The sequence below is a fragment of the Pipistrellus kuhlii genome, unplaced genomic scaffold (assembly GCF_014108245.1).
Source record: "Pipistrellus kuhlii isolate mPipKuh1 unplaced genomic scaffold, mPipKuh1.p scaffold_m20_p_1, whole genome shotgun sequence".
Classification (NCBI taxonomy): domain Eukaryota; kingdom Metazoa; phylum Chordata; class Mammalia; order Chiroptera; family Vespertilionidae; genus Pipistrellus; species Pipistrellus kuhlii.
In genome coordinates, this window is record NW_023425404.1 from 17,962,072 (window position 1) to 17,989,345 (window position 27,274).

Genomic DNA, 27,274 nt, shown 5'->3' on the forward strand with positions numbered 1-27,274 from the left:
ACAATGTGGTTTGAGTCTAGTCATTTCAAAATCAAAAGCTATCAAAAAAGGTTGTTTACAATTGACTACATTCCTAACATGCTTAAGGCCAAGCATCTAACTAGCATTTCCACCCAGTTTGGTGGGCAATGAGATGTGAACAGCACTAAAGCAAAAGTTTGAGAGATTTTTAATGGACACAAATGTCTACGCTTGGTCTTTAAATCTGTCCAAGCAAATGGAGTGGAAGCCTTCGAAATCTTCAGAGATTCATCTGTCAGTGACCTCAGAAAAAAGAGCCTCCCTCCTTCATCATCAAACTGACTTCCTTTAGTTCCTTGTTCTGTGTAGGTCTTAGATCCCAGGACTCTCTGAAAGAGGAAGGAGGAAAACACACACATACACACAGGCACACAGAGCTAAAACATCAAATATCCTGGTACTCGCTTTGCAAATCCCTTAAAAATATTAAACTAGAATGTACATTAACAAATGCATTCCAAAATTCTACAACTTTTCTAGACTTTAAAGTGATTTTGAAAATGAAAGTAGTTCTCACCACATTAGATTCGTTTTTGCCCTTAGTTGCTCTGCCCATAGTTGTAGTGCCCACTATACTTGAAGGGAAACATTAGGATAACGAGAGCTTTCTTTGAGGAAAAAAACTAGTTTTAGTTTGTGTTGCAAGGCTATTAATGACATTCATCACAGTATTATAGCATTGTATGATTATAAGATTGATTCTTGGTATTAGCATTAATGTAGATTTTCTAATTGTTGTTTTAGAAAATAGCTTTATTGCCCTGGCCGAGTGACTAAGTTGACTGGAGCATCATCCCATACAGCAAAAGGTTGTGGGTTCGACTAAGGTTAGGGCACATACTTAAATTTCAGTTTGATCCTGGGGCAGGGTGCCTAAGGGAGGCAATTAATCAATGTTTCTCACATCGATGTTTCTCTCTCTCTCTTCTTCCTCCCTTCCTCTCTTTCTGAAAATCAATAAAAACATATTCATAGAGAGGATTTAAAACAATTAAAAAGAAAACAACTTTTTCAAGCAGTATTTTTAATGTTAGAGTGACAAATCTTTTATTTTGTTTTTTATTGAAAGCTCATGTCCCACAGGGGGAAAAAAAAATCATTGAATCTTACATGCAAATAAGTGATTTTATTTGAGAGGCTACAAAACGTACTTCTAATGCAACTTTTAAATGAAGAAATGTGATGGTAATTCGTATACATATATTCATACCCTCAGATAACCCACAAAAATGGCCAACTGTGGATAATAAGAACAAATCAAAGATTAAGGTGGGGGTAAGGAGGAGAAAGAAGAGGCACAGTCTGAGATAGAGTGGGAGAAGAGAGGCAATAAAAAGGGAAGAAAGGGGAGACGGAGAATTGTAGGGTGCTAAATAGACTCTGTAGTGAATCTATCCTAGGTTAGTGTTGCTAGATTAAAATATAGGACATTCAGTTGAATATGGATTTCAATAAACACCACATAATTTTTATTATAAGTGTATCCATGCAATATTTGGGACATTTATATTAAAAAAGTATTATATATCTATAATTCAGTTTTAACTGGGCATCCTCTTTCTATTTGCTAAATATGGCAACCCTATTCTAGCCATCCTGCTGTTCTTCTGTGTAGTGCAAAAAAGTTTGGAATCTATTGTCATTCATTGAAATAATCATAATATTAACAAAAGTGCCATTTACTTTATTTAAACCTTTAAAATGTATATTTTGGGGAGGGGGGTGGAATCTTATTTTCCCCCAGAAATTCTGTGGGGTTTTCTATGAAGTGAAAAAATGATCTAGTTTAGAAATTAACTTCATAACCTACTAATACCATAAACCTAGCTCTGACATCGAGTTGCCTCAAAGCTTAGAAAGGCCTGTGTTGAGAGCAATACTATTCATCAAGGACCCATATTAAGTTAGCTGTGGGTTTCCATCCTGCCTTTCAGCATTTTAGCTTATTTTCCTTTCAGCAGCACCTGCTGGAGTGTATTTCAGCCATCAGGAAGAGTAATACTAAAGTGAAGTAAAGGTTAAAGCTGAGAAGAATGACTTGCTTTCTTTTAGAACAGAGGGAGTTATAGAATAAATAAGGTCTCAAGAGTATTCATTTCCCACCTCACTGTACTTTCCTCTGAATTTATAAATGTAGCAAAATATTCCCATCTAACCTTCAGCTACTCAAGAGTTCAAGAAAATGCTTAGAGTTTGGGGAGGAGAAGGGCGGAGGAGAGAAAACCAAGGCTGTCAGAATCAAATGTCTTATCACCACTTCTATTATTACTAAAGATAAACTTCTTCCTTAAACAATAGCAGTCATAATGGGAAATTCAGCTGAATTTACAGATTGCTTCATGCCTGTGTTCTCTTAAGATAGGTGACAAAGGCCAAGAACTGCTCTCTCAACTCTAATGAAGGCAAGGAAAGGCTGCTATATACTCTGGGTCAAATTGTAATTTCACTCTGGTGGGAAAGCAAATTCCTCCAAATGTGCTCCATCTCTGGAAAGACTAAAAGGAAAGATGTTACCTAAGTATTAAATGTGTTTCTCTTCTATAAGACTAGGTTATGCAGTATGCTAAACAGATAAGACTGTCAAGATTAATGCAACCTGGGCCTCAAGGGAATTTGAAAGTAGTGATTGCTTGAAGTGTAACCAAGTCAGTAATATTAATATAGGATTAAAGTTTGCCAACCAAATAGGTCATATCACTGGAACTCAGCCAACCAGAACACAGGACAGTTGAGGGATTCTTGGCAAGAACAGGGAGAGAAGCCCTCTCTCTAGTTGGAAATGCCTTGAACAAATCCTGTACCTTGATTTACAGGGTGGTGGGTCCAAAATTACATTCCACCCCTTCCTTAAGAAAGATTTGTGAAATTCAATTATTTTGAATCTAGAGGAAAAGAAAAATGATTCAGGAACACTATTAAGTCCTTAACCTTCAAAAAATCACCACACCTTGTGCAATTGCCTAATTGATTTTTAAGTCAGTGCCCCAATTGCCTGATTTATCAATGGTAAAAAGAAACAGTGATAGATAGGGATTGTGGAGGAAGTGGGCAGTGACTATTTTTGGAATGCAGGGAGTAGAAAAATAATAGTAGAGAAGAATTGTAAAGCAGAATTCCAAGTTTAATATAGTCTAATCAAGGCAGCCAGTAATACACCTCAGTACCACCGAGCATGACAGAAAACATCATTATGGTGTGTGTGTGTGCGTGTGTGTGTGTGTGTGTGTGTGTGTGTGTGTGTGTGTGTGTTTCATTTGATACGTTTTCTCAAGGGTAATAGAAGGCCAGTCACTCCCACAGCATTTCCTAAATTACCATGACTTGTGGACAAGAAGCCTGGATGTGATGGGTGCCACCTACTGGGCTAACTTCAGAATTACAAATCTGTCAACCTGTTTAACTGAACAAATTAATCTTAGGAAGTATGATTCCTTATTCAGAAGATTATACTATAAATCAATAAATAGTTTGAATTCTAGTCATAGAATGTAGAAATGGAAGAGTCATAGAAATCACATGCTTTAATACTTCCTTTGTATAGCATTTTCTAGGAGATGAACTTTGGATATGGAGTCAGAAAACTGACTTCTTTGAACTAGGTTCTTGTTCTATAATCACTACCCTAGAGTCACTGTGAGGGTTTTACAAAACCATATTTTCACCCTGGTGGCTCAGTTGGTTGGAACATAGTCCCGTACACCAAAAGGTCTTGAGTTAGATTCTTGATCAGGGCACATACCTAGGTTGCAGGCTTGATTCCTGGTCAAGACACACATAGGAGGCAACCAATTAATGTTTCTCTCTCTCTCTCTCTCTCTCTCTCTCTCTCTCTCTCTCTCTCTCTCTCTCTCTCTCTCTCTCTCCTTCTTTCTCCCTCTCTCTCTAAAATCGATAAACATATCCTTGAGTGAGGATTAAAAAAAAACACACCCCACCATAAGATTTCAACATGCTCTATAATATTTTATGGTTATTTTAGATAAAGAAAAAACTGAAACTAAGTGATCTGTCCAAGTTATGTAACTGATTAGCCTCAGAGTAAGGCCTTCAATTTATACATGATTCTAAACATAGTGCTTTTTACACTAAATTACTATTTTCTAAAATTTGACAATGAGATGATTTTAGGTAACAACTGAAATAAATCTAGGAGGTACTAATTATATTAGTTACAGTGGGAAAACTTTACTTTTTTAATTCTCTCAACTTTGATGGCATCAAGGAGAAAGTTTCTATTTGTTGCTGGGTTTTTTTTTGTTTTTTGGTTTTTTTTTTGTTTAAAGAAACTCTCTATATCTTGCTTGGCCAGTGTGGCTCAGTGCATGAGTGTTGACCTATGAACCAGGAGGTCACGGTTCGATTCCTGGTCATGGCACATTACAGGGTCCCGGGCTTGATCCCCATTAAGGGGGCGTGCAAGAGGCAGCCCATAAGTAATTCTCATCATTGATGTTTCTATCTCTTCCTCTCCCTTCCTCTTTAAATAAAAACATGTTTTAAAAAATAAAACTCTTTACATCTTGCTAATTTCATTTCTTAATAAAAATAAAACATGCCTCAGCCTTCAACATCTTGTTAGAATATTAAAATTTTGATTTCTGTATACTTACTATTATATTTACATTCTATTATGAAAAACTACACTGGATTTCATTTAAAATAGTAATATAAATTTTATTTTCAAGTAATGTGTTTAAGAAACTAAACTCAATCTAAGTAGAAAATATTGAATTAACAATAGTCCTAGGGACATAGAAGTTGGGAAACACTGAGCACCACCAAACCACTTCCCTATTATATTACTGAAGGTAATAATATTAAGATAATTACTTTAAGAATTCCTCTATAAAGGAAACTAATGTTTCTTTGGTTTACTTTGCAAAAATCAAACACAAGGTTATACATAGGTCAACATAACCAAACTCTAAGACTTAGATTTCAGACCCATATATGTGTATGAGAAAATTAAATTGGCCTATAATCCATGCTCAATGAATGCATAATCAATATACACAGTAGCAATGGGTCACTCATGCCTGTGGCTACAGTCATTTGCTATAACAAAACAGTTTGGTGTCCTGTCACTTAATTCTCCAGAAGCATAGGAGAAGAGATGACTAAAAGGATGTTGATCTGAGGGTTGTCTAGTTCACAGCTAGACAAAGACTCAAGAGTTTGAGGTGATGAAGTTGAATGGACTCTTTCACTTATTACTAATTTTGACTTGATTTGAATCTAGAACTAAAAGAATTTTGACCCCTTACTCCATGGACCCCTCAAGATGACCTTCAGATAATTTTAAATTAAGTAAAAGAAGGATCTGTTCTCTTCAGAACCCTATTTTTTTTTCTATCATTTTCATTAGTATCTTAATGACTTTATACTAGTTTTGGTCATATTCCAGGTTCTTATTGGAAAAGAAAGCCTCAAGCTTTCAGTATCCAATTCTTATAAAAATCAACAGTTAAAAGACAAATATGAATGGAACACTGGCTGAAGGATATCCAGTCTTCTAGATTTTCTAAACTTTGTGTAAGGATCAAGTCAGACTAAGCATCTTGAGCTGATTCATCATTTTTTTAACTTCAAATTAATAATTTCTTATCAGAGTGTCCCAAGGAACAGGTAAGAAATAGTCTAGGAAATTTAGATTGTGAATTCATTGTAGAGTAATTATTGAGAACACTGGCTACTATAATACACATAGTATCCTGTACCCATGATAAGGACTTGGAAAGAAATTTCTCCTGTTCTCAGTACCAATAAAAGCTATAGTTCTGATCAATTGGTGATTTCTTATTTTGTGGACACCATAAATCCATGTTTCTTTTTCTGAAAAATTCAGAATCATATTTGAAGCCTGCCTCTACCTACTATATACCCTGTTTCCCCGAAAATAAGACAGTGCTTATATTAATTTTTTCTCCCAAAGTTGTGCTAGGTCTTATTTTCAGGGGATGTCTTATCTTTCCATGCGCTAGGTCTTATTTTCGGAGGATGTCTTATTTTCAGGGAAACATGGGTAGTACTTCCGTTATGCATTTTCATGTATTCACCTGGTTTCGAATTATTTTCCCTTTGTGTTGATTTACTAGTCATTTTGTCCTATATATTTATTTCATTCTAAGTCCTGTGTGTGATATTGTAAACTGTTTGAGCCCTTTATAGACTATGATTGAAAAGAAATTAGAGATACATGTTACTGATACTGATAAAACATTATCCCTTAGCTATGATTTCTCATTCTATGTGTCTTTTAAAATACAGAGTTCAGATTCTCAGATCCCTGAAAATTTAAGAACTCTTTTCTCCTGCCCCTCTGAAAACATTCCTTTATTCTCTTTCTTTTGGTATGATTTGCTCTAATGATGCCATAAATTCTTTGGGAGGTGGAGGGATACTGAAACTCCCAGAGGAATATCTGAATTGGTGAAACTCACAGCCATTGTCAGATGTCTATCTTCTTGGCCTTCTGTTTTGAAGTAGCAGAGTCTATTCCAACTAGGTTCATGAGATAAAGCTACTTTAATTTCTAGGAGCCGGGTGGGGGATGGGGAGGAAATGGCTAGTTCATCAAATGCCAACTATGTATTAAATACATATGCTACGTATATTAGTTCTTACAAAAGAAAATTTCACTTCCTCCAGAGAAATCCTTACCTTGGCATGAGAGCTTCTGAATAATAATAAATAATGATGATGATGATGATAGTGATAAAAATATATTATAACATTATTAATATTTAACTATGTGCCAGACATTATGTTGATCACTCTACAAGTAATGGGATCTCTAATGTAAAACAAAACAAAACCTCAAACTGTGTATAAATGAAAGTTTGCCTACCTTCTTGGGGCCCAGGAAGATTTATAAAAATGCTTGCTTTGGCTCAAAATTCTGCTGTAAGTATAGTGATAATTTCAGATCATTGGCCTTCTGGTAGTTCTTCAAGGCTTTAATTCTGAGCTCAATCACTTTTCCATTAAAGTCATTCTACAAAGAGAACATTTTTCAAAACTATTCCTATAGTACTGGCTTCTCTAAAACCACTATTACCTAAATCTTTTTTACTCAGAAGTTTAAAAATGATCCAATCATGCTTAGTTTTTTTTAAAGTTGGGAAGAAAGTATTTGTGATTTTTTTTTTTCTGTTTCAAATAGAACAAAATCAAGACCATAGGAAAAAATACTACAGTATTTATCCCCAGCTTACTGAAGGTGAAGCTGGAGACAGTTCTCTCCAGAGGTCTCCCCATGAAACATTCATTTCTTTTAGCAGGACAATTGGTAATTGAGATAAAGGGATCAGGCTTAACATTATGAAGCAAAAAGCCTTTATATTTATTGTATGAATGAAATTGTTCCCAGAGTCTAGTCTTGGAAGTAATTAATACCTGAAGGTTGTTGGCTTGTTCCTGGTACCTCACCCATTCTATTTTCCTCTGTTGCTTTTCCTGGTGGAAGAAAGAGCCTCTGGGTGACAAAGTAAATTGAGATCAGAAATCAGTTTTCTCAATATGCCACAAAGACTTTAGAGTAAAATTATGGTGTCATAGATTCACTAATACATTGGCTTCAACTGCACAGTCCTTTCAATTGGTCTCACTGTACAATTCACTCTCCAAAAATTAAAAATCTAAGTGAACAGGCTATGTTTCTATGAATGAGTTGGCTGAGAGAAGATTAGATACCAGCATAATACAAAATAAATGTTCAAAAACAAATTAACAGGTGTTTTGATGTCACATAGCTATTGTGAAACTGTCATTGTTGGCACAGCTTCTCCCACTTTGCTCTCACTAACATGATTTCCCAGAAACTTGCAGTGTCACTCTGACTCAAATATAACGTCAAAAGGGAATCAGATCTCCTATAAATTTTTGCATCAATTCAGGAGCACTTTATAGTTTAGGCATATTACTGCTACATTAATGATATCTACTCTGTCAGCTCTAAAAGCCAGTGCCATTCAGAAAATGTGTACTACCTTCCTTATCTCCTTCACTTTCTCTGCATATGTTATCTCCAGTTCATTCTTGATCTTCTTAGGTGATGAGGGGGTTTCAGGAGCCTGGGTGGAAAACGAGAGCTAAAAAAATAGGAGGGCCCAGAAAAGAAGTACAATGTCTTAGCAGACAATGAGTCCAATATATCCTAAAGGCCCAAATCTTACATATCTGCCTACCCAAAATAATCCCGATTGTCAACTGCTGTTTCCAGTTGTGTGATATAAAATATACCAAGAAGTCTACTTGCCTTTCCATCCTGCAGGTTTGCTTTGTTTTTTATCTGTGATGCTTTCTGTTGGTCACTGAATTCTTCTGTGTTGAATGCCTGCAGAGAGATATATTGGAAAAACTTTAATTAGCAGGAATGAGTAAGGGAAGTGGAAATCCAACAAGGGTTAAGGCTTTTGGTTCCTGCCAGTCAGCAATCTCTCAGGCCTCAAATGAAAAGTGAACAACCAAAGGGGGTTCAGAATGGAACAAGCCCTTTCATTTCGTCCCTTGAGTGTATATTATAATAATATAATAATGATAGTAACTATTAATTGAACTTTATTATATACTAATCACTAGTTATAAGCTACTTATTTACTTACGTACACTACTCTATGACATTAAAAACATTCTTATTCAATCCTTACAGGACTATTTTTATTTTCATTTTACAGATGAAAAAACTGAGACTTGGAGAAGTTATTTTATTTTTTTAAATTAAATTTAATTAATTAATTTATTTATTTTTGGTATTACAGAGCTAGGAAAGTACAGAGCTGGAATCTGAACCAGATTTATCAGATTCTGAAGCCTGGGTTCTTAACCACTAGGCAGGCTGCTCTTCTCTCTCCATTTTCACTGTCTACAGGTATGGGTAAGGAAAGTCAATCACAATCTAAGTCATTTGGGCATCCTTTAAAAATGTCTCATTGGAACTCTGGAGAACCTGGATTTGGATAGAGGATATTTCCTGTCACAAAGACTCAAGAACTCAGGAACTAAAACCTCTCACAATTCATAGAACTGATTTGTAGATGCCACTGAGAAGTAGGAGATCTCAGTATAAGGTGCAAGGCTTCATGGTATCCTCATTATTTGTGGAAAGGTGAGATTAAAAAATCAGTCAGAGTCCTAGTTGATTTGGCTCAGTAGACAGAGTGTCAGCCCTTAAACTAAAGGGTCCTGGGTTCACTTCTGGTCAAGGGCACATACATTGGTTGCAGGCTTGATCCCTGGCCCTGTTTGGATGTGGGAAGCAACCAATCAGTTTGTCTCTATCACATTAATGTTTCTTTCTCTCTGTTTCTCCCCATCCCTTCCAATCTCTCTACAAAGCAATGGGAAAATATCCTCAGGTGAGGATTAACAAAAAATAAAGAAACAAAAAAAGCAATCAGAAATCACATGACAAACCTGTTTTTATCACAAGACACTATCTAGTCACATAGCCTGTGGAAAAGCACTCAGATAGCAAGGACTTAGTCCATAAAAGAATTTCTACCCCATCTGGTTTCTCAGCAAAAGGCCTTCATATTGTTATCTTAAACAATGCAATGATTGTTGCAAAATTATAGGGAATTAGAATTAGGTATTCATTCATTTAATCCATTTAAATTTATTGATTATCTATTGTTCCAAGCATTGAGATATGTGTTGGGCATTCAGAGATGACTGGAGGAGCTCTTCTTATTCCAGGAGCAAAGAGACAAGAAACAAGTAAAATAATGATAATAATAAAATAGTAATAATTATAAGCTTATGTCATAAAAAGTGTTATGAAAGACATGAACAGGATTGCACAATAGATTGCCATATTTTAGATAGAGTAAACAAGGAGGGCCTCTCTGAGGAGGTGACATTTAAACAGAGACCTGAAGGATGAGAATGATCCAACCATAAGGAAATACCATTACCAACCAAGGCTAAAACAAGAACAAAAGCCTTGAGATAGGAAAAGTCTTAGCATGTTTGAGAAACCACATGAGGGAGGGAAGGACTTCTGTGAGAGGAGACTAGAGAGGCAGACCAGAGCCAGATAACCACAATAAGAGTTATCTGTGAAGGGTTTTCATAAGAAGAGTGATATGATTTGACTGTTTTAAAAACATCACTTTGGCTGCTATGCAAAGAATGAATTAGGATGAGGCATGAGTAGAAGCAGGGACAGTGAAAAAAATAAGGATATGGACCAGAGGAAGGGAAGTGTATTTGCATTATGGTCTGTATGATAATACTTTCAAGAGATACTTAGAGGCACACCTTGTTCCATAGCATCTCCATTTCTTTCCAAAGCATCTTGTTTTTCCTTTCCTGTTTTGGGGGAAGGAGAGGGGAAACCAAACAAACAGAAACATGTGTCTGTTCCATCATTAAAGTGAAATTCAAAGAAATTATTAATAAGGGGAAAGGAGTGCAAGGACATAGTCAACCACAAATGAGGAAAACAACAAATGAGCCTAGCCCCAAATCCAGGAACATGAGAGATGACTTTGATAATTATTATGATAAAAAATAATAAAAATTTTGAATAACTTTAATTATGATTATTGTGGTATGATATTAATAGAAATGGGTTCCTCACACTGATAATACTTAAGACATATGATCATATGGAAATTTCTTTGGGGCTTAACACACTAATTTCTAATTTTTAAGATTCTTTACATTGTTGATTTAAAAAAATCTTACAAAACTTTCAGAACAAACTATTTTATTTTATTTTGGTAGGAATTTTCTATCTTTTCTGAAACTGAAGGGTTAATATGTTTGTATTTATTGATTACTAGATAAAAGTTTTTAGAAAGTTAAAGTAATAGAATATTTGCTAGCTATTAGTCCTTGTTTTCACCAACATTTTATTTGACTTCCTTTGGATCATCCTGGACTTTCTAGATCAAGGATGTATAAATGTTAGAGCATCAGATACTAGAGATGAACCCTCTGTCTTTCCTTCCACAGCAATGGAATCGATCTCTGGTCAGGAGGCCATTCCCTGGAGTGCCCATCAACCTCTTACTAGATTCTGCTTCATGTCCTCTGCTTCCTGAATGATCTCCAGGGATGAGGATTCTTCACTCCCCTTCCCTGCCATGATCTGTCTCATAATCTGCAGACTAGAAGGAGGAGAGAGACATCATAAACATAATACTTCCTAACAAGTAATATTAATATTTTGCAACCAGTCAGAAAGTACTCTACCATGGGAATGAGATGGGGGCTGAAATCATGGGAGCTATAAAAGTCCTTCTGGATATAGCAGGTCTTAGTAGGATGACTCCATTCCTAGTTGACATTTGCCTTTGCTGTGTGCTCTGTAATAAATTATGTGCTCTATAATGTTCAAAACGTAGGTCTTCAACAGCCAATGAGGCTCTTCTCCACTATATCAGAAGAATGTCTGATATATGACCTTTGGAGGAGAAGGGGAACTTTTGCTCCCGGAAAGGAAGTCAAAGAACCTGTTGTCTTCAGGATAAATCCAAGAATTATTCCCTACCCTGTCTCTGTCCCTCCTCTACCTTGTTTCTTTATATGAAGACATTTGAGTTAGTTGGGGAAACCACTTATATACTTATGGTAGTCCCCAGAGAATCAAGCCATGAAGAAGTTTCCAATAAAATCTGAGTCAATAGCAAGTCTTTGTGAGAGTAGGTATCCTTTAATGACATTAATAATGTTTATATTGTTGTACTTTTTCCTCTCTAATTATAAGCAGAGAATAAAGACTTTGTTTTTTCTTTCCCCAAGAGAAACCTGAGTTCCTGGGTTTGCTTTACCATAACTTTCTGCCTGGCATTTATTCTCCAAAATTCCAAGCTCCCAAGAATGAAGGTAAATCCATTAAGGTGATATTGTCCAAGACTAGACAGAAAATAGAGAGTTGGTGGATCCCAAGAACAGTGAGTTATGTTGGTGAATCATTAAGACTTCAACTGCCTAGTATGTTTAAAAAGATTGCTATTCCACTGCTTGGCATGGGAAGAGCAGAGTCATCTATCCTAAAGTGATTCCACAAACACGAATAAGGAGCTATTAGTATGACCATAATAAACTGAAGATATTAAAGGCCCTATCTTTTCTTGGGTAGATTCACTAGGGAAAATAGTAATAACTGTAACTCCATGAGATGAGGGCTGAGTCATATTTAATTTTACTAAAAGAGAAAAAGGATTCCTTGCCATTCTGATTTTGTGGTTACAAATTCTTTACCTACTTTAGCTGAATGTCAACCTTTTTTTTAACATGTAAGTAATCATTGCTAATCTTATGGATTAACCTTAGCCAGGCTTTCTACAATACCTTTCGGAAATCCTGAGTAGGGAGCCATTACCTTCTTTGTTTTTCCTCCAAGTTAGACATTAACTTTTGGATTAAGGGGTTGTTGTTATCTTCAAGAGGTGTTAGCAGCTCTAGAAGTTCCAGTTTTCTTAGTTTTAAGTCCTCATTCAATTCCTTCAAGAAGTTGCAATCTATGTTAGAACTTCTGTGGGAAGAGACACCATAGTATCTGCCTTTAGTCTGTGTTAGTAATACTCTCTTTTCCCTCCTAAATAATTATCACTTAGCATCTTCTGTCAAAGACTCACCTTGTTTTGGGGGGCAAGTGAGAACCTGGAGAGTCTGAACTACTTGTCATCTTGAAAGGAAACTTCTACTTTAAGAATAAAGAGGTCTTCTTGAAAATATGTGCCTTCCTGTTCCATTCAGTTGTCATCATTTTTGTGCTGCTGTTCTTGAAACTCCTGTTGCATTGGACTGATTTTAGCTGCAGCTTGAGGTCACAATGGTCCCAAGACCACAGAATCAACAGGTCTTTTAAGTAACTCCAACATCAATGGCAGTTTATTGACTAAAAATACTATTAACTACATCTAATAAGTTCTTGCCTTAGCTTTAGCTAATGCCAAAAGTTTTATTCTGAAGTCTTTGATTAAATCATATAGAGTCATAAAGCATCTATATTATGGAATTCCTAATGTGGTAGGAAATGGCAGCCTATCAAAAATAACTCATCAACACCATCTTCTATGGCAATTAACCTCCATGGAATCCCTGCTATCTGTAGGGAATGGTCCTGGATTCTGTGGGTGAAGAAAAGATAAAGACATAGCATCTATCTACCTTCTAGGTGGTCCTAGGAGAAAGAGAGGCTACCTCTAAGAGACATTTTCTAAAAATAGAGGCCAAACTGGCAATATAAGGTACAGATATAATATTGAGTAGTATTATACATTTGGCAAATATAACGATTTTCCTATTTTTAAAATTTGAAATATCTCAATGGGAAGGTGGATTAATATTGGACACGTAACAAGAAGATAAAATTTGTGAAAAATCCATACTGTCAGTATGTCCTTACTTAGCTAGGCTTTTTCCTGAGAGGCTGTAATTCTAGACTTACCTCTATATTCTGATTCTGCCCCCATTTTCCTCTCCTTATCAGAAGCACATTTCTCATAGACCCTAAGATTTTCTGTCTTCATTTATGTCACTTAATGGGCAGAGGATAACCAAAAAAGTTATATATTTGTTTCTTTATGCCCTTTAAACACAGTTTTAGGACAGTAATTTTAGTGATGTTTTCAAATGTGAATTAGGTTATGCCATTTTCCAATATTAACTGAACATTTCCAAGCATTTTCTAGGGGCAGTCTTCAAATTCACTTAAACCCTTTGTCTTTCGAGAAACATTAGAAGCAGAGTATTGCAGTAAAATAACACAAGATTGGATCCATGAGCCAGGAGGTTACCATTTGATTCCCGCTCAGGGCACAAGCCCAGGTTTTGGGCTCTATCCTCAGAAGGGGGTGTGCAGAAGGCAACTGATCAATTATCATGGATATTTCTATCCCTCTTTCCCTCTTCCTTCCTCTATCTGAAGTCAATAAAAACATATATAATTATTTATTTAAAATATCACAAGTTTTAGTTTGCCAGGTCTTGGTTTGAATCTCATTTCACGCTGAGCCCTGAACTGTAAGTTACTAACCTCTCTGAATCTCAGTTACCACTTCAATGAAAAAGGATGGTAAATAAAAATGTTTATTATGAGAATAAAATGTAGTATTATGTTAAGTTTCTGGTTCATGTTAGATGTTTATATTTTAGTGCATTTTGAGTTTATTTGGGTTAAATACAAAAAAAACTGATTTATATGAAACTAACAAAGCTTAAGCTTTAGAGCCCTTCATTTTAATAGACCTCTACCAAAGGTTCTTTATCTCATTTTGAATTCATAATTTTGTGTTCTTTTTTGGAAAGAGAAAACTCTCCAAATTTTATACACTTCAGGGTCACACAAAACCTGGATCTGCTCCTGGTTATATGTGATACATATATCTCTCCTAAGTATCTTTTACACCAACACTTCTCATTAGGCAATCTCTATAAATACTTTTTCTAAAGCATATATATGTCACTTGTAAGTTTTGTATGATAGCTAGAGTAAAATGACATTAAATTAGAACAGCCAAAACAGGTAAAGCATAATATAATTCACTTGGTTACCCTAGGAGTTCCTATGAAAAGTTTGGATCAAATGAGGGTAAGCCAATTCCATACAGTAAAAGAAGGAACTAAGTGGACTAATTATTATTATTATTAGCTTTATAGACTGTAGATGTGGCGTGGTAGCAAACAGTAGAGGACAAAAGATGACATTGATCACTAAAGTGTGACCTCTTTAAATTTCATGCTGTGACATTTGGTTGGCAGAAATATGCTAGAATTTTAAAACATTTAATAGGCAGGCAGCATACCAACTCACCTTCCTTTCTGTCCTTGCTTATGAATGATTGAAAGTGGAAGAAAGAACACTTGCTATTCTGATGTGCTCTGTGCTGTAGCCAATCAGCTCCTTTTATTTTCTAACATTCTGATGGCCACTTCTTCAACCTAGAATGTGACTTACAAAAAGAGTGACTTTTGATAATATATACAGACTTTAAGATATTTTAAAAAATTATTAAAAGGGGATCATTGATACACTACATTATTCTGATACACTACAGGTAGGGAGGGTGAAGCTATAGTTGTCCATTACAAGTAGAAAGAAGTGAAGTTGAACACCAGTTTTTCCTGAAGGAAAGTGGCAGGTCATCTAATAATTACAAAAGCATAGTAAGAAACTTTGAAATACCTGAGGTTTGGAATAGCACCTGAGCTATTGGTGACAAAGGACGCCAACCAAACAAGAACAAAAGGATTGCCAAGTAGTGTTAAAGGTCAAGGTGAGTTTGGGAACTGCAGATTTGTCATGGCATGAATCAGCAGTTATACAATTTCTCCAGCAGTGCTTGGCAAACTATTCAATAGAAGCAGTAGTAGAGAGAACAGATGGTTGTCTGACTCTGAGCTGCATCTTGGCAGAATGGATAGGCAGAAGTTTAAGAGAGTAAGAGGGCTGAGAGTTTTGATCAGAGTGTCCACTAAAAGGTTGAACATCACATTCAGACGACGCAGGAAAGAAAATGAAGAAGGGGGTAGCTAAGAGGAGAAGGCAGAAAGGGGTTGAGTTTGAAGAGTCTGGGATGGAAGAATGGTCATGGATCATAATAGGAAATACAAGTAACTTGTGGAATCTTATGTGTTTAGATTAGTTGTAGTAACAATTCTTTTTTTTTTTCCACTGAAGTAAACTTTTTGTCACTGCATAAACTAAAATTCATGTGGTACCTCAAAATAGACCTATTCACAATGACCTCATCCAACATTATAGCATTTGAATTTAGTATCCGTTAAGAAAAAGCATGATTGCTCTATAATTAGAGATCTCAGAGCAATAGCATTTTAATGCTAGCTTTACCACCAGAAAATCAGATTAGTCTAATTAAGCCAGGTCTCCCAGCGTAGAAGCAATTATTTTCATATTAAAGGGAGAGGGTGGTGAGGAGAGGCTTCTCTGTCTTCACCTCCCCCAGCTTTTGTTGTGGCAACAAATTTACAGAATGAAGACCTTCTGGTCTTTGTGACCCAGAGTCAGTTCAAACCTTGAGGAGATTATAAGAATTCCATTAAGTAAAATAAGGTGAGAGGTGCTGGCAAAATCATAATAGCAAAACTTGTAGGCTCTTAAAGATCACCCACATTTCCCTCTGCTGTTTATTATGACCATTTTGTCATCTGTTTCATCTTAACCCTTGCTGTAGCTGTCCCAAGCCAGCGTGCATGTGGAGTGAATCCAGGTAGTTAAGAAGACTGATATATATTTTGGTACTCTTTAATTCTTTGTTATTGTTGAGGTCTTTTCGAAAGTAACGCATTCTTTCAATGTGTCCAGATACTTGGTAAAATGGTTTCAAACTTAGGTATGTGATCTTTTACAAAGAGTTTTCAAGAAATATGGAAACGAGAGTAGTTTTCAGGGAATCTTTTGCACGATACTCAATTTCCCCAAGTACTTTTCTTTAAAATGGGTCTGCCTGAAAAAAATGCCCTTTGGCCTCTTTTCCTGTCTCCCCTTTCCTAGTCACTCTTTCCCCACTTATTAAAATGCAATAGCTTTCAACCATCTGAAATTCTACTTCAGTATTTTATTTATCTTACTTCAGTAATTTGCTTTGGTGGTATATAAAAACCCAGGGCATTAAACTAACTGCAGTTCACTGTGTTGGTGTTAAACAGAATGATTGCTAATGACTAGACTACAAATCCTTTTGCAGGTTAGGCAGTTTCCAATTCTTTGCTTTCAACAAAATTGAAAGATGACCTAATCATAGTCAGCTTAAATTTATTAAAAATAAATTTTGATGATAACTTCTATTTGTGTTTTGGCTTATAATTCAGAAGGAATTAAAATATTTGAGTGACACTGCTATAACAAAACACTTTCCATTTCTATTTACTTACTAGAGGCCCGATGCTTGAAATTCATGAACAGGGATTGGGGGAAGGGATCCCCTCAGCCCAGCCTGCACCCTCTACAATCCTGGATCCCTTGGAGGATGTCTGACTGCTGGGATAGACCTGATCCTGGGGATTGGGCCTAAACTGGCAGTCGGACATCCCTCTCACAATCCTGGATCATTGACTCCTAATCGTTCAACTGCCTGCCTGCTTGGTTGCCCCTAACTGCTCCCCCTCTGGCCCCTCTCCTACCTTCCCCCCTGCTGGCTTGATTGCCTTTCACTGCCTCTGTGTGCCCAGCTGATTGCCCCTAATTAACCCCCCTGATGGCCTGGTCATCCCTAACTGTCCCTTGCTGCTGGCCAGGTTGCCCCCAACTGCCCTCTCCCTGCCAGCCTAGTAACCCCTTACTGCCCCCCACTGCTGGCCTGATCACCCCCAACTGTTCCCCTCTGCCAACCTGATCTCCCCCAACTGCCCACCCCCTACTGGCCTGGTCATAGGCAGCCATTTTGTGGGGGTGTGAAGGTCAATTTGCATATCACCTCTTTATTATATAGGGTTTGTGTCAAAAGTTTTCATTGAGTATTATATGTAAAGCAAAAATGATGAATGAAACTAAATGCTGAAACCTGTCTTATTCTAGAGATAAGTAGTATTCAGTATTCATCTATGAGTACATAAACTACAATAAATGGGGGTTGGGGGGGAGAGTCTACCCATAAAATTAATAGAAGCATTTCCAAAATAATTAGTTATACATAAAAATTATTTATGAAAATATGTGTTTTGTCAGTTGTGTACTGCTAATAATTATGCAAATGCAATTCTGAAGAAATTTTAACACTTAGAAAAAAATTTTAGTCTTCATACACATTTTGTAGAGAAGAATGTTAAATTGATTTTAAAAAATGTCTTCCAAGTATACATACATTGCATTTAAATAAAATTCTGTGGAGGAAGTGGGATGGAAACACCAATTCAAGGAAAAAAAGAGAAAATGTAAAAAATTTGAATGCTCATGTAGTTAGATTTATTGAATATGGGTTTTTCAAATTCATTGTATACATTTTAAAGTGATATAAAAGACTTATTTTAAAACATAAGTATTACAATAAACCAGAAATTGTTGTTTTGTAACTACTTACACTTACAATAAGAAATGTTAGATGTCAACCTAAAACCATGTGAAATGACACCTAGTTTTTCAAAATTCTTTTAGAAACATACAAGCAAAAAGAAAAAGTCTAAGGGCCATTGCTCTGGGGCAGTGGTTCTCACTCTGGTGTATTTAAGAATCCCTTTGGGAAACTTGTAAAAGCTACAGATTTCCAGGCTCATCCCCTAGAGAGCCTTACTCTGTACATCTGGAGAATGTGCAGTTTTAACGAGCGCTCCCTGGTTATTTTGATGTGTGATCTGAACTGGCCTTTGAGAAATACCACTTCAAGTTTTCTTCTCAGATCACAATGCATCAGCAAAAAGCTACTTACTTGAATTGTTTTTTTCTGGGCCATCTGTGGAACTGCTTCCTCTGAGTCATATTTTGTGTCACACCTTTACCTTTCTCTTGGGATGCCCTGAAAAAATTTGTGAAAGCTTCCTGCATTTGTAAAGAAAATTATCCAAGACATCATTCTGTCACGAGCTCTCCCCGCTGCCACTGTTGCTCACAGATGACCGTGCATCATATTTTTCTTTTAGAATTTGGTATTAAAGAAAATGTTGCTTCTCTGGAGAAATACTGGCATTTTTTAAAGGACTAAATCAGTAAACTAGTTTTGTTTTTCTTTTCTTCTGGTTTACTAGGACCTGAGAGGCAGTTTTGTGACTTTAGATATTTGGGTTTTAACTCCTGCTTATGACCTTCTTAACATGGTGAATATTTTTCTTCGTCCTGGTTTTTAAAATATTTTTTTCTTTTTTATTATTTGAATAAATCAACTCATCCTTTTCAGAGAAGTGTAAGGCTCCCTGGATAGTGTCTGTCTGTCTCAATATTGTCTGCCTCTCATATTAGTGCCTGGCTGGATGGCTCCTCATAATGATAAAAGCTGCCTCTCGAGATAGTACCTGACTGGGAAGCTGCTTCTCATGATAGTGGCTGCATTGGCGATATTGTCCAAACTCTTGACTTTTATTTTTTAAATATGTTTTTATTGACTTTTGGAGAGAGAGGGAGATGGAGAAAGATATAAAAACATCAAGCTCCTCCTGTCCACCACCAACTGGGTATCAAATCTGCAAACCAGGCATATGCCCTGACCAGGAATCAAAACAGTAGCCTCTTGGTGCATGGGTTGGCATTCAATCACTGAGGAACACCAACTGGGCCAAACACTTGGAAAACACACACACACACACACACACACACACACACATACACACACACACATATATATATATATATATATATATATATATATATATATATATATATATATATATTAATTGATTTCAGAGAGGAAGGGAGAGGGAAAGATAGAAACATCAATGATGAGAGAGAATTATTGATTGGCTGCCTCCTGTATGCCTCACACTGGGAATCAAGTCAGCAATTGAGGCATATGCCCTGAACAGGAATCGAACTATGACCTCCTGGTTCATAGGTTATTGCTCAACCACTGAGCCACCCTTCACGGTCAAACTCTTGACTTTAAATGCTGCATGGACCCAAAAACATATCTGTGGGTTTTATTTGGCCTGCAGACTGACATTTTGGAACCATACATCAACTCTTTTTGTTCTTTCTGTGCTAAGTTTTTCTTCTTTCTTGTATTGAATAATTATTTTTAAAGAAGACATTTAAATCTATGTAATTCAAGCAGTGTTTTACTAAAATTATATAATATGTCAATTTCATCTCATTTCCTAAAATGATGGATTTAGATCCAGTATGTAAAAAAATTGATGTCAATGGTAACACTTTTCAAAATAAAATGAAAACCAAAATCCCCAAACAAAAGATATTTTTGACATCTATTCTTAACCATTATGGGACATAAAAATATTACATACAAAAATATAAAATTTATAAAGAGTTAGGGGATATATAATGCATCTTAAATTAGACAATCTGGTCATATTGCATAGCCAGGATCAGAAGTAGTCTAAACTGAGTGGAGAATTCTCAAATTCTGGTTTAGCTGTTCATATAGGCTCATATGCCAACTCAATTGAAAAAAATGAGACAACCTAAAACATTCCTCTACTGTAATTTTTTTATCTTACCTAATAAAAGAGAAACATAGCCGAAACCGGTTTGGCTCAATGGATAGAGCGTCGGCTTGGGGACTGAAGGGTCCCGGGTTCGATTCCGGTCAAGAGCATGTACCTTGGTTGCAGGCATGTCCGCGGTAGGGGGTGTGCAAGAGGCAGCTGATCAATGACTCTCTCGTTGATGTTTCTAACTCTCTATCTCTCTCCCTTTCTCTCTGTACAAAATCAATAAAATATATTTTAGAAAGAGAGAGAGAGAGAGAGAGAGAGAGAGAACATGCAAATTAACCATCACTCCGCTATGCCCACAGCCAATCAGAGTGAGTATGCAAATTAACCCAACAAAGATGGAGGTTAATTTGCATACATAGGTGCAGAGCAAGCATGAAGGCTGCTATGAGGGTAAGAGGGACAGTGGAGGGAGCTACTGGAGTGGTGCTTCAGACAGAAGCAAGGATTTGCTGGCTCCTGGGTGGGCCCGGATTGGGGATGTGCAGGCTCCCGGGCAGCTGGGAGTGAAGCCAGGGGAAGGAAAGCCTATTCTTGCACTAATATCATACAACAGGCTTCTAGTATTTAATAATAACAATGTATAATCTTAGGCACTCTAAAATAAAAATAATTGCCAAATTATCTACCCTTGTCACCTATAGGGCTTCAATGATAAAATACTAAAAATAAAAGATGACACTTGTTATATTACTAAGCCTTTCTTCTGCACAGCAGAATTTTTTGCATTTGCATTTGCAAATAATTAAAGGAGTATAAATGATAATTAAGAAAATATAAAGAAGCAAAGCCTGAGCAGGGATTGTATTCTTAAAGGCTGTGTAGTTCTGGGTGATGAAGTTGAGAATCTTCTGGCTTTATAAGCTGCTCTTTTCCATGCACAAAAAATTTTTATTCATAGACTTGCTTAATATACCAAATCAAATTCCCTTTCCAATTTTGGTTTGGGTGCACTGTGGTGCATTTCTGAATGTTATAAAATGAGGCATCAAGTAAAACATTATTTCTGAACTACAGAATCATTTTAAATAGATGAAGTGTTATTATTTGGGTACATGTATTATAAACTAATCTATAAACCAAGCAGCATGTACTAATAAACAAAATGAAGCATATTAATAGCAACTTATCATAACAATAAACGTCCTGAATTAGGCTGTGACTAAAATTTTTTTTTAATTCGCTAAGGACGAATTGGTCACGAAGCTTGATTTACATTAATTAAGTAAAATTTCTTTGGAAGTTATGTTATAATATGGATTGACATTTAAAAATAATACTTCCTCAAGAACATAAAAAATTTTAAAAGGTTAAGTGTTTTAATAGCTGTTCTGAGAAATGCTTTATAAAGCCACACTTGGGTATGTAATCATGATGAAAGATAAATAGATAAATTATTTTGTCCTGCCTATTGAACAGATTCAATCATTAATAAACTGATCTGAAATTAATAATTGAAAGCATCAGCATTTTTCAGCATGAAACCTTTTTTGGTGTAGCAGATCATTTGCCTGTATCAATGCTCCTTCCTCTTTCTTTCTTGTGTACAGTTCCAGGGTTGGAATCACAATTGGTCAACCAATTGTGACAATTCAGATCCTCTTTTCCAGTGATAGGTCTAAGCATGGACATGTGATTCAGTTCTGACTTTTGAAACCTAAAGGGAAGACTATTGAGATTTCTGGGCAAAGTTTTTTCTCTCTAACAAAAGAAAGAAAGAAAGAAAAAATACAAGGAAAAAGTCTATTTACCCTCTACCTTTTATTTTCTACTTTGCATATTCTCCTAAAAGAATAGAAAGGCTGGAGGTATTTACTGTAGCCATTTTGCAACCATGAGGTGAGTGATCAAGATTATGATAAAGAAACTAACCCAGCACTCTAATGTGGTGGATCTGCTGAAACAACCTTTGAACCACTTGCCTCCAGACTTTTGGATAACCTGAAAAAAATAAATGCCTTTATTGTTTAAGCCACCAAGCAGGGTTTTCTATTACTTGCAGCTTAACACATTTGACCTGTAACACCATGCCAATGGTGTGCCAGAGCCAGCTGACACTGGCCGTGGGAGGACTGTGCCTCTCTTTTCTCAATTCTGCTTTCAGTGACTTCAAGATGGTAGCTTTAGATCACCTATGGTGGGTGTATTTACACTATCAACTAGGGCAATAATACAGATCATGGCTCTTTCCCCAGTGAGCTGGTTGTTAACCATTTATCACCAGCACACAACTGGGTGACTTACTTTTCTCCTACAGGTACTGTAATAACAATCACTCTTCTATCTATCATCTTTTTAAAGTGTATTTATAATAGAAAATGGATAATAAAGTATATCCAGACATTTTTAAGATGTGGAATTTTAGCACTAAAGGGATTTTAGTAAATATAAGAAGAACAAAATAAAATCCAGAATGATTTTAAAACTACCCTAGCATTACATAACTGGTTAATAGCAGAGTCAAGTCTATACTTTGGCTCTTTATTCTTATCTTATTGATATTTCCAATACACCACAGAGCCATTATAGCATTATACAACAACAATAATAATTATTTGCTTGTGAACATCTAGCCTGAAATAAAAATATTAAGCCAGTGGGTTATTCAATTTCTCTATAAAAAGACCAACCTAGTTTTGATCATGCAGATAATAAGCCATATTTAATTACATATTATAAATTCAGTCTATTCAGCAAAACTTGATGCAGAACTTGAAGAAGAATGACATATGGAAACTCTTAGCATGAGATTAAAAGCTGCCAACAATCTTCAGTCATCATTATTCACAGTAAGTTGAGATGAGTAATGGGATGATCAGTTGGGCTTGGGTACATCAAGGACACTTTCATAGAGAGGGAGCTGCTGCCCACATCATCCTTCTGAGGCTGAGGACTGTCACTTAAAGTCTGATCTCTGCTTAATTAAAGATAGGTAGATAATCTTGGAAAGTAGACACTGGATTGTAGGATGAAAATAAAATCTCAAAGGATCTGGACTGGCCTCATGGGACAACGCAATAGGTTTGAAACAGCTTCAAAGTGCTGGTGAAAGTGAAAATTGGTACATTTCTGGGAAGCAATTAGATGATATATTCTGTATCAATGACTTTAAAAATAAAAATGTTGAAAATTTTTGATAAATGTTGACTATAGGTGATATTCATGAGGGAGTTCATTATTCTGCTTTCTCTTATTTGGGTACAGTTGACATTTTTCATAAAATTTCAAGAAATGTTTATAGTATTTGGCTCAGGAATTCTATTTTTAATGGTCCATTTTCTAAGGAAATATGAACACTAAAACTAATGAACATTCATTATGGAAACAATCTAAATTTCTAACAACTAGGAAATATATAAATAAATTATGATATATCCATTCAATGGAATGCAGTGGAGCCATTAAAATAATATTTTTAAAGTTATTTAATACAAAGAGAAAATTCTCAAAATACAATCTATATATATAAAAGACTAATATGAAAAGTGTCCCCTGGGGAGTTTGAGCTGGAGACAGGGTGTTTGATTGCTTGCTATGACACGTGTTGACCACCAGGGGGCAGTGCGGAATGAAGGAAGGCCCAGGCCTGCAGCCAGAAAGTCTGATTGGCCCTGATTGCTGGCCAGGCCTAGGGACCCTACCCATGAACAAGTTTCTTACATCAGGCCTCTAGTATCAGATAAAAAAGAATACAGAACAGTATAACCTCTGTGTGTGTGTGTGTGTGTGTGTGTGTGTGTGTGTGTGTGTGTGTGTGTATTTAGAAAATGAACTGAAAGTAAATTATTTTTAGTAAATTTTATTTTTCCTCTCTTCAAAACTTCTATAATAAGCATATAGAAAAAATTCAAAACTTTTTTCTTATAAAATCAACAAATGCTTATTTAAAAACTAGACAGTACAGAGGAAAAGAACAAAAATATTAAAACATCTATATTTAGAAAAAAATAATATAACATTAAAAACAGAACAAATAAAATTCCTTCAAGTTACTTGGGTAGTTCTGACTATAAAGATTATCTGTCTCAATCAGCAGTGAAGTCTAGACAAGAAAGCAATGCCCCCAAAGCATTCACCCACTGAGTAAGGGACAAGCAGCTGAGTGATAATGCCTTCAGGATCTGGGGAAGGAGAGAGATAGACCCATTGCCTGGGTGTTGGGTAGAGTTTGGGAGAGGTTGAAAGTTGAGAGTAAATGTTTTGGGGAACAGCTGCCATCTGTGTGAGGCTACTGCAAGGCCCAACAGTCAGAAGGGGACTTAAAAGATCTTGTTCTGCATTCAGAATGCACTCTCCCCTTTGAAATGCATATTTCTCCACTCAAGGAATACAGAGTAAGGAGAGTATTATACTAATTAATAGTGGCCCAGTGCATGAAATTCATGCACAGGGTGTTGGGGGGGGGGGTGTTCCTCAGCCGGCCTGCACTCTCTCCAATCTAGGACCCCTTGAAGGATGTCCTACTACTGGTTTACAGGGATAGGGACTAAACCAGAAGTCAGACATCCCTCTTACAATCCCAGACTGCAGGCTCCAGCCATTCACCTGCCTGCCTGCCTGCCTGATTGCCCCTAACCACTCTACCTGCCAATCTGCTTGCCCCTAACTACCCCCCTCACCCCTCACCGCTGGTCTGCTTGCCCCTAAATGCCCCCCTGCCAGCCAGATCACCCCCAACTGCCCCCTGCTGGCCTGCTCACTCCAAACTGCCGCCCCATCCTGATCACCTCAAACTGACCCCCACTGACGGCCTGCTCACCCTCAACTGGCCCCCCTGCTGGTCTGCTTACTCCCAATGGCCTCTGCCATCCCATCCTGACCTGATCACCCCCCAGCAACCCAAGGTCCAAGCTCCTTCTTTTTTTTCTTTTTCTTTTTCTTTTTAGTTCTTGAGTGGAGGCCAGGGCCAGCTGGAAGCAAGTATCTATGATTTAATTATCTTCTATAATTGAAACTTTGTAGCCTTGAGTAGAGGCCAGGGTCTGCCAAGGTGGGAAGCTTGGCTTCCTCCATCGCTGCAGGCAACCCAAGCCTTCTGCTCAGCTCCAGCTCTGTGGCCTCCGCCATTTTTGTTGGTATTTATTTATCTTCTATAATTGAAACTTTGTAGCCTTGAGTGGAGCCTAGGACCAGCCAGGGCAGGCGGGAAGCTTGGCTTCCTCCATTGCTGGGACAACCCTATGCTCCAGCTCTATGGCAGGGCACCATCTTGGTTGAGTTAATTTGCATACTTGATCCAGATTGGCTGATGGGCATGGCATGTGGATGTAGTGGAGTGATGGTTAATTTGCATGTTTCTCTTTTATTAATGTAGATTAGTTTATGACTTTCCAACTGTGTGTCTTTGAGTATGAGAACAAATTGAGAGTAAGGCAAGTGATGCCCAACACAGTCAATTTAAGCTATGTCATCATCCCCAAACTTGGCTGTCACAGACATGCAGTTACATGCTCTAGAAATCTGACCAACTTTCTTGTGTAACCTGAAAAATCCTAATGTGGCTCAGTGGTTGTCAACTATTTTTCTTTGGTTACACACAGATAAATGACATTTCCATATGGAATACATTCCCATGTGTACCCAGGGTTAAGAGACATTCCTCTAATTCCAATTCTTTCCAAATTAAAAAAAAAAAAAAGTAATGCTAGCGAGTGTAATGTAATTATAAAGAAATCCTTAACTGTACTATTGAGAGAAGTTAGAAACAGGGTTAGGCAGACAGGGTAAGGGTTGGGAGAAGAAGAAAGTACAGACATAACTGCAGGGCTGAGCAGGGCTGAGCTCCAAACACAATGATGTTTATCTTGCAGGTGCAAAATATTATAAGATTCCAGGGCAGGAAGAATATGGAAACTGAGACAGGAAAATTAAAAAACAAAGCCAAATAGTGCGGGCAATTTGCAGCCAACTTGTAACTAATAACCATTATCTTCCCCAGTTAAGGAAACAAAACAAACGGTAAAAAGCAAACAAAAGCAAAAACAAAAACAAAACAAAACAAAACAAAAAACACCTCCTTAAGGCGAGAATACAGAAAGGGAGGGAGAAAGAGAAAGGAAAAGAGGGTCGTTTTACTCCATAAATAGAGAATTCAGCAGTTTCAAGGTTTGGCAAGATAAAGTTGCCAGGTGCTTTTCATGAATTCTGGAAAAGCCACAACAAAGTAAAAAAGGGACCTTGAGAATTAATTTGCAACAAAATAGTCAGCGGAGGAATTTTGAAGCCTATAGACAGGAGAGTATATAACACCTCAGATCCCCATCCACCTTGCTCTTCAGATTAGCTGAGAGAACATCTGCGTTTCATAAGCCAGATGTATAGGTTTGCTTGCTTTGCCTTTTCAATAAAGGTGCATGCTTTGATTGCTTTAATAACTCGGCTTTTCACAACACAGTTAAGTTCTCTTATATAAATTCATTTATATGAGAAGACAAGGATCCAGGTTGGGGACAGTCTTCTCCCGCTGACTCTGGCCTGTTCTGCCTGGTAATACCTCTCTAGTGTCGGTGAGAGGTGCCTATAACACTTGGACCTATATTTGAAAATAGTGATTAATTCATAAACTTTGGCTGTTTTTAACAGGCTCATCACTTAGGTAGGCAACTAGGGTAGCCACACAGGGCACAGGGCCTCGTACTTGGAGGCAAGGTCATTTAGGCTTTGCACCTTATTCTTCTTTTCTGAATGTAATTAAGATCACGTAAAAAAAAAAAAAAGCCTGCCTATAATGTGATCCTAAGAGGCTTTGAAAGTTGCTGATGGTGCAGCCTCCTTTCAAGAGAGAATATTTGGGGCAGGCAGGACAGGTTGAGTTGCCAGGGTCCAACATTCACCTGGGAGTGGTCTTGCTTTTTAACTTTTCTCAGAATCAGATAATCTCACTTGAAAGAAAGTTGTGCAGTCTTTCATCTTAAAAAGGCCCTTTTATCTTGAAATTGAAACTGCTGGTCAGAGAAAAGTAAGACTGATGATTAATGATATTTGTTAATTTATTAACCAATTATTTATTTAAACATTTATTATAAGCAGGTACTGTTTATTCTAGGCTCTAGGGAATCAGCTGTGAAAGAAGACAGATAAGATTGATCCCTAATTTCATGAGGCTCCTATTCTGGATGAAGACTGACATTGGACAGGAAAGAAAATCAGGAAGGCTGTTGGTTCCTTTGCTCACTCATTC

The 27,274-nt window shown here is 36.8% G+C and overlaps 1 protein-coding gene across 1 annotated transcript; it reads right to left on the reverse strand.

Moving 5' to 3' along the window:
- CCDC196 (coiled-coil domain containing 196) lies at window positions 1-12,658 on the reverse strand. Its single transcript, XM_036421293.2, is given in 11 exon segments — window positions 1-350; window positions 539-591; window positions 6,869-6,890; window positions 6,893-7,015; window positions 7,417-7,476; window positions 8,010-8,093; window positions 8,279-8,356; window positions 10,282-10,332; window positions 11,039-11,135; window positions 12,353-12,505; window positions 12,609-12,658. Coding segments are annotated over 11 exon segments (1,056 nt in total). The 3' UTR covers window positions 1-65.
- Window positions 12,659-27,274: the final 14,616 nt, after the last annotated feature.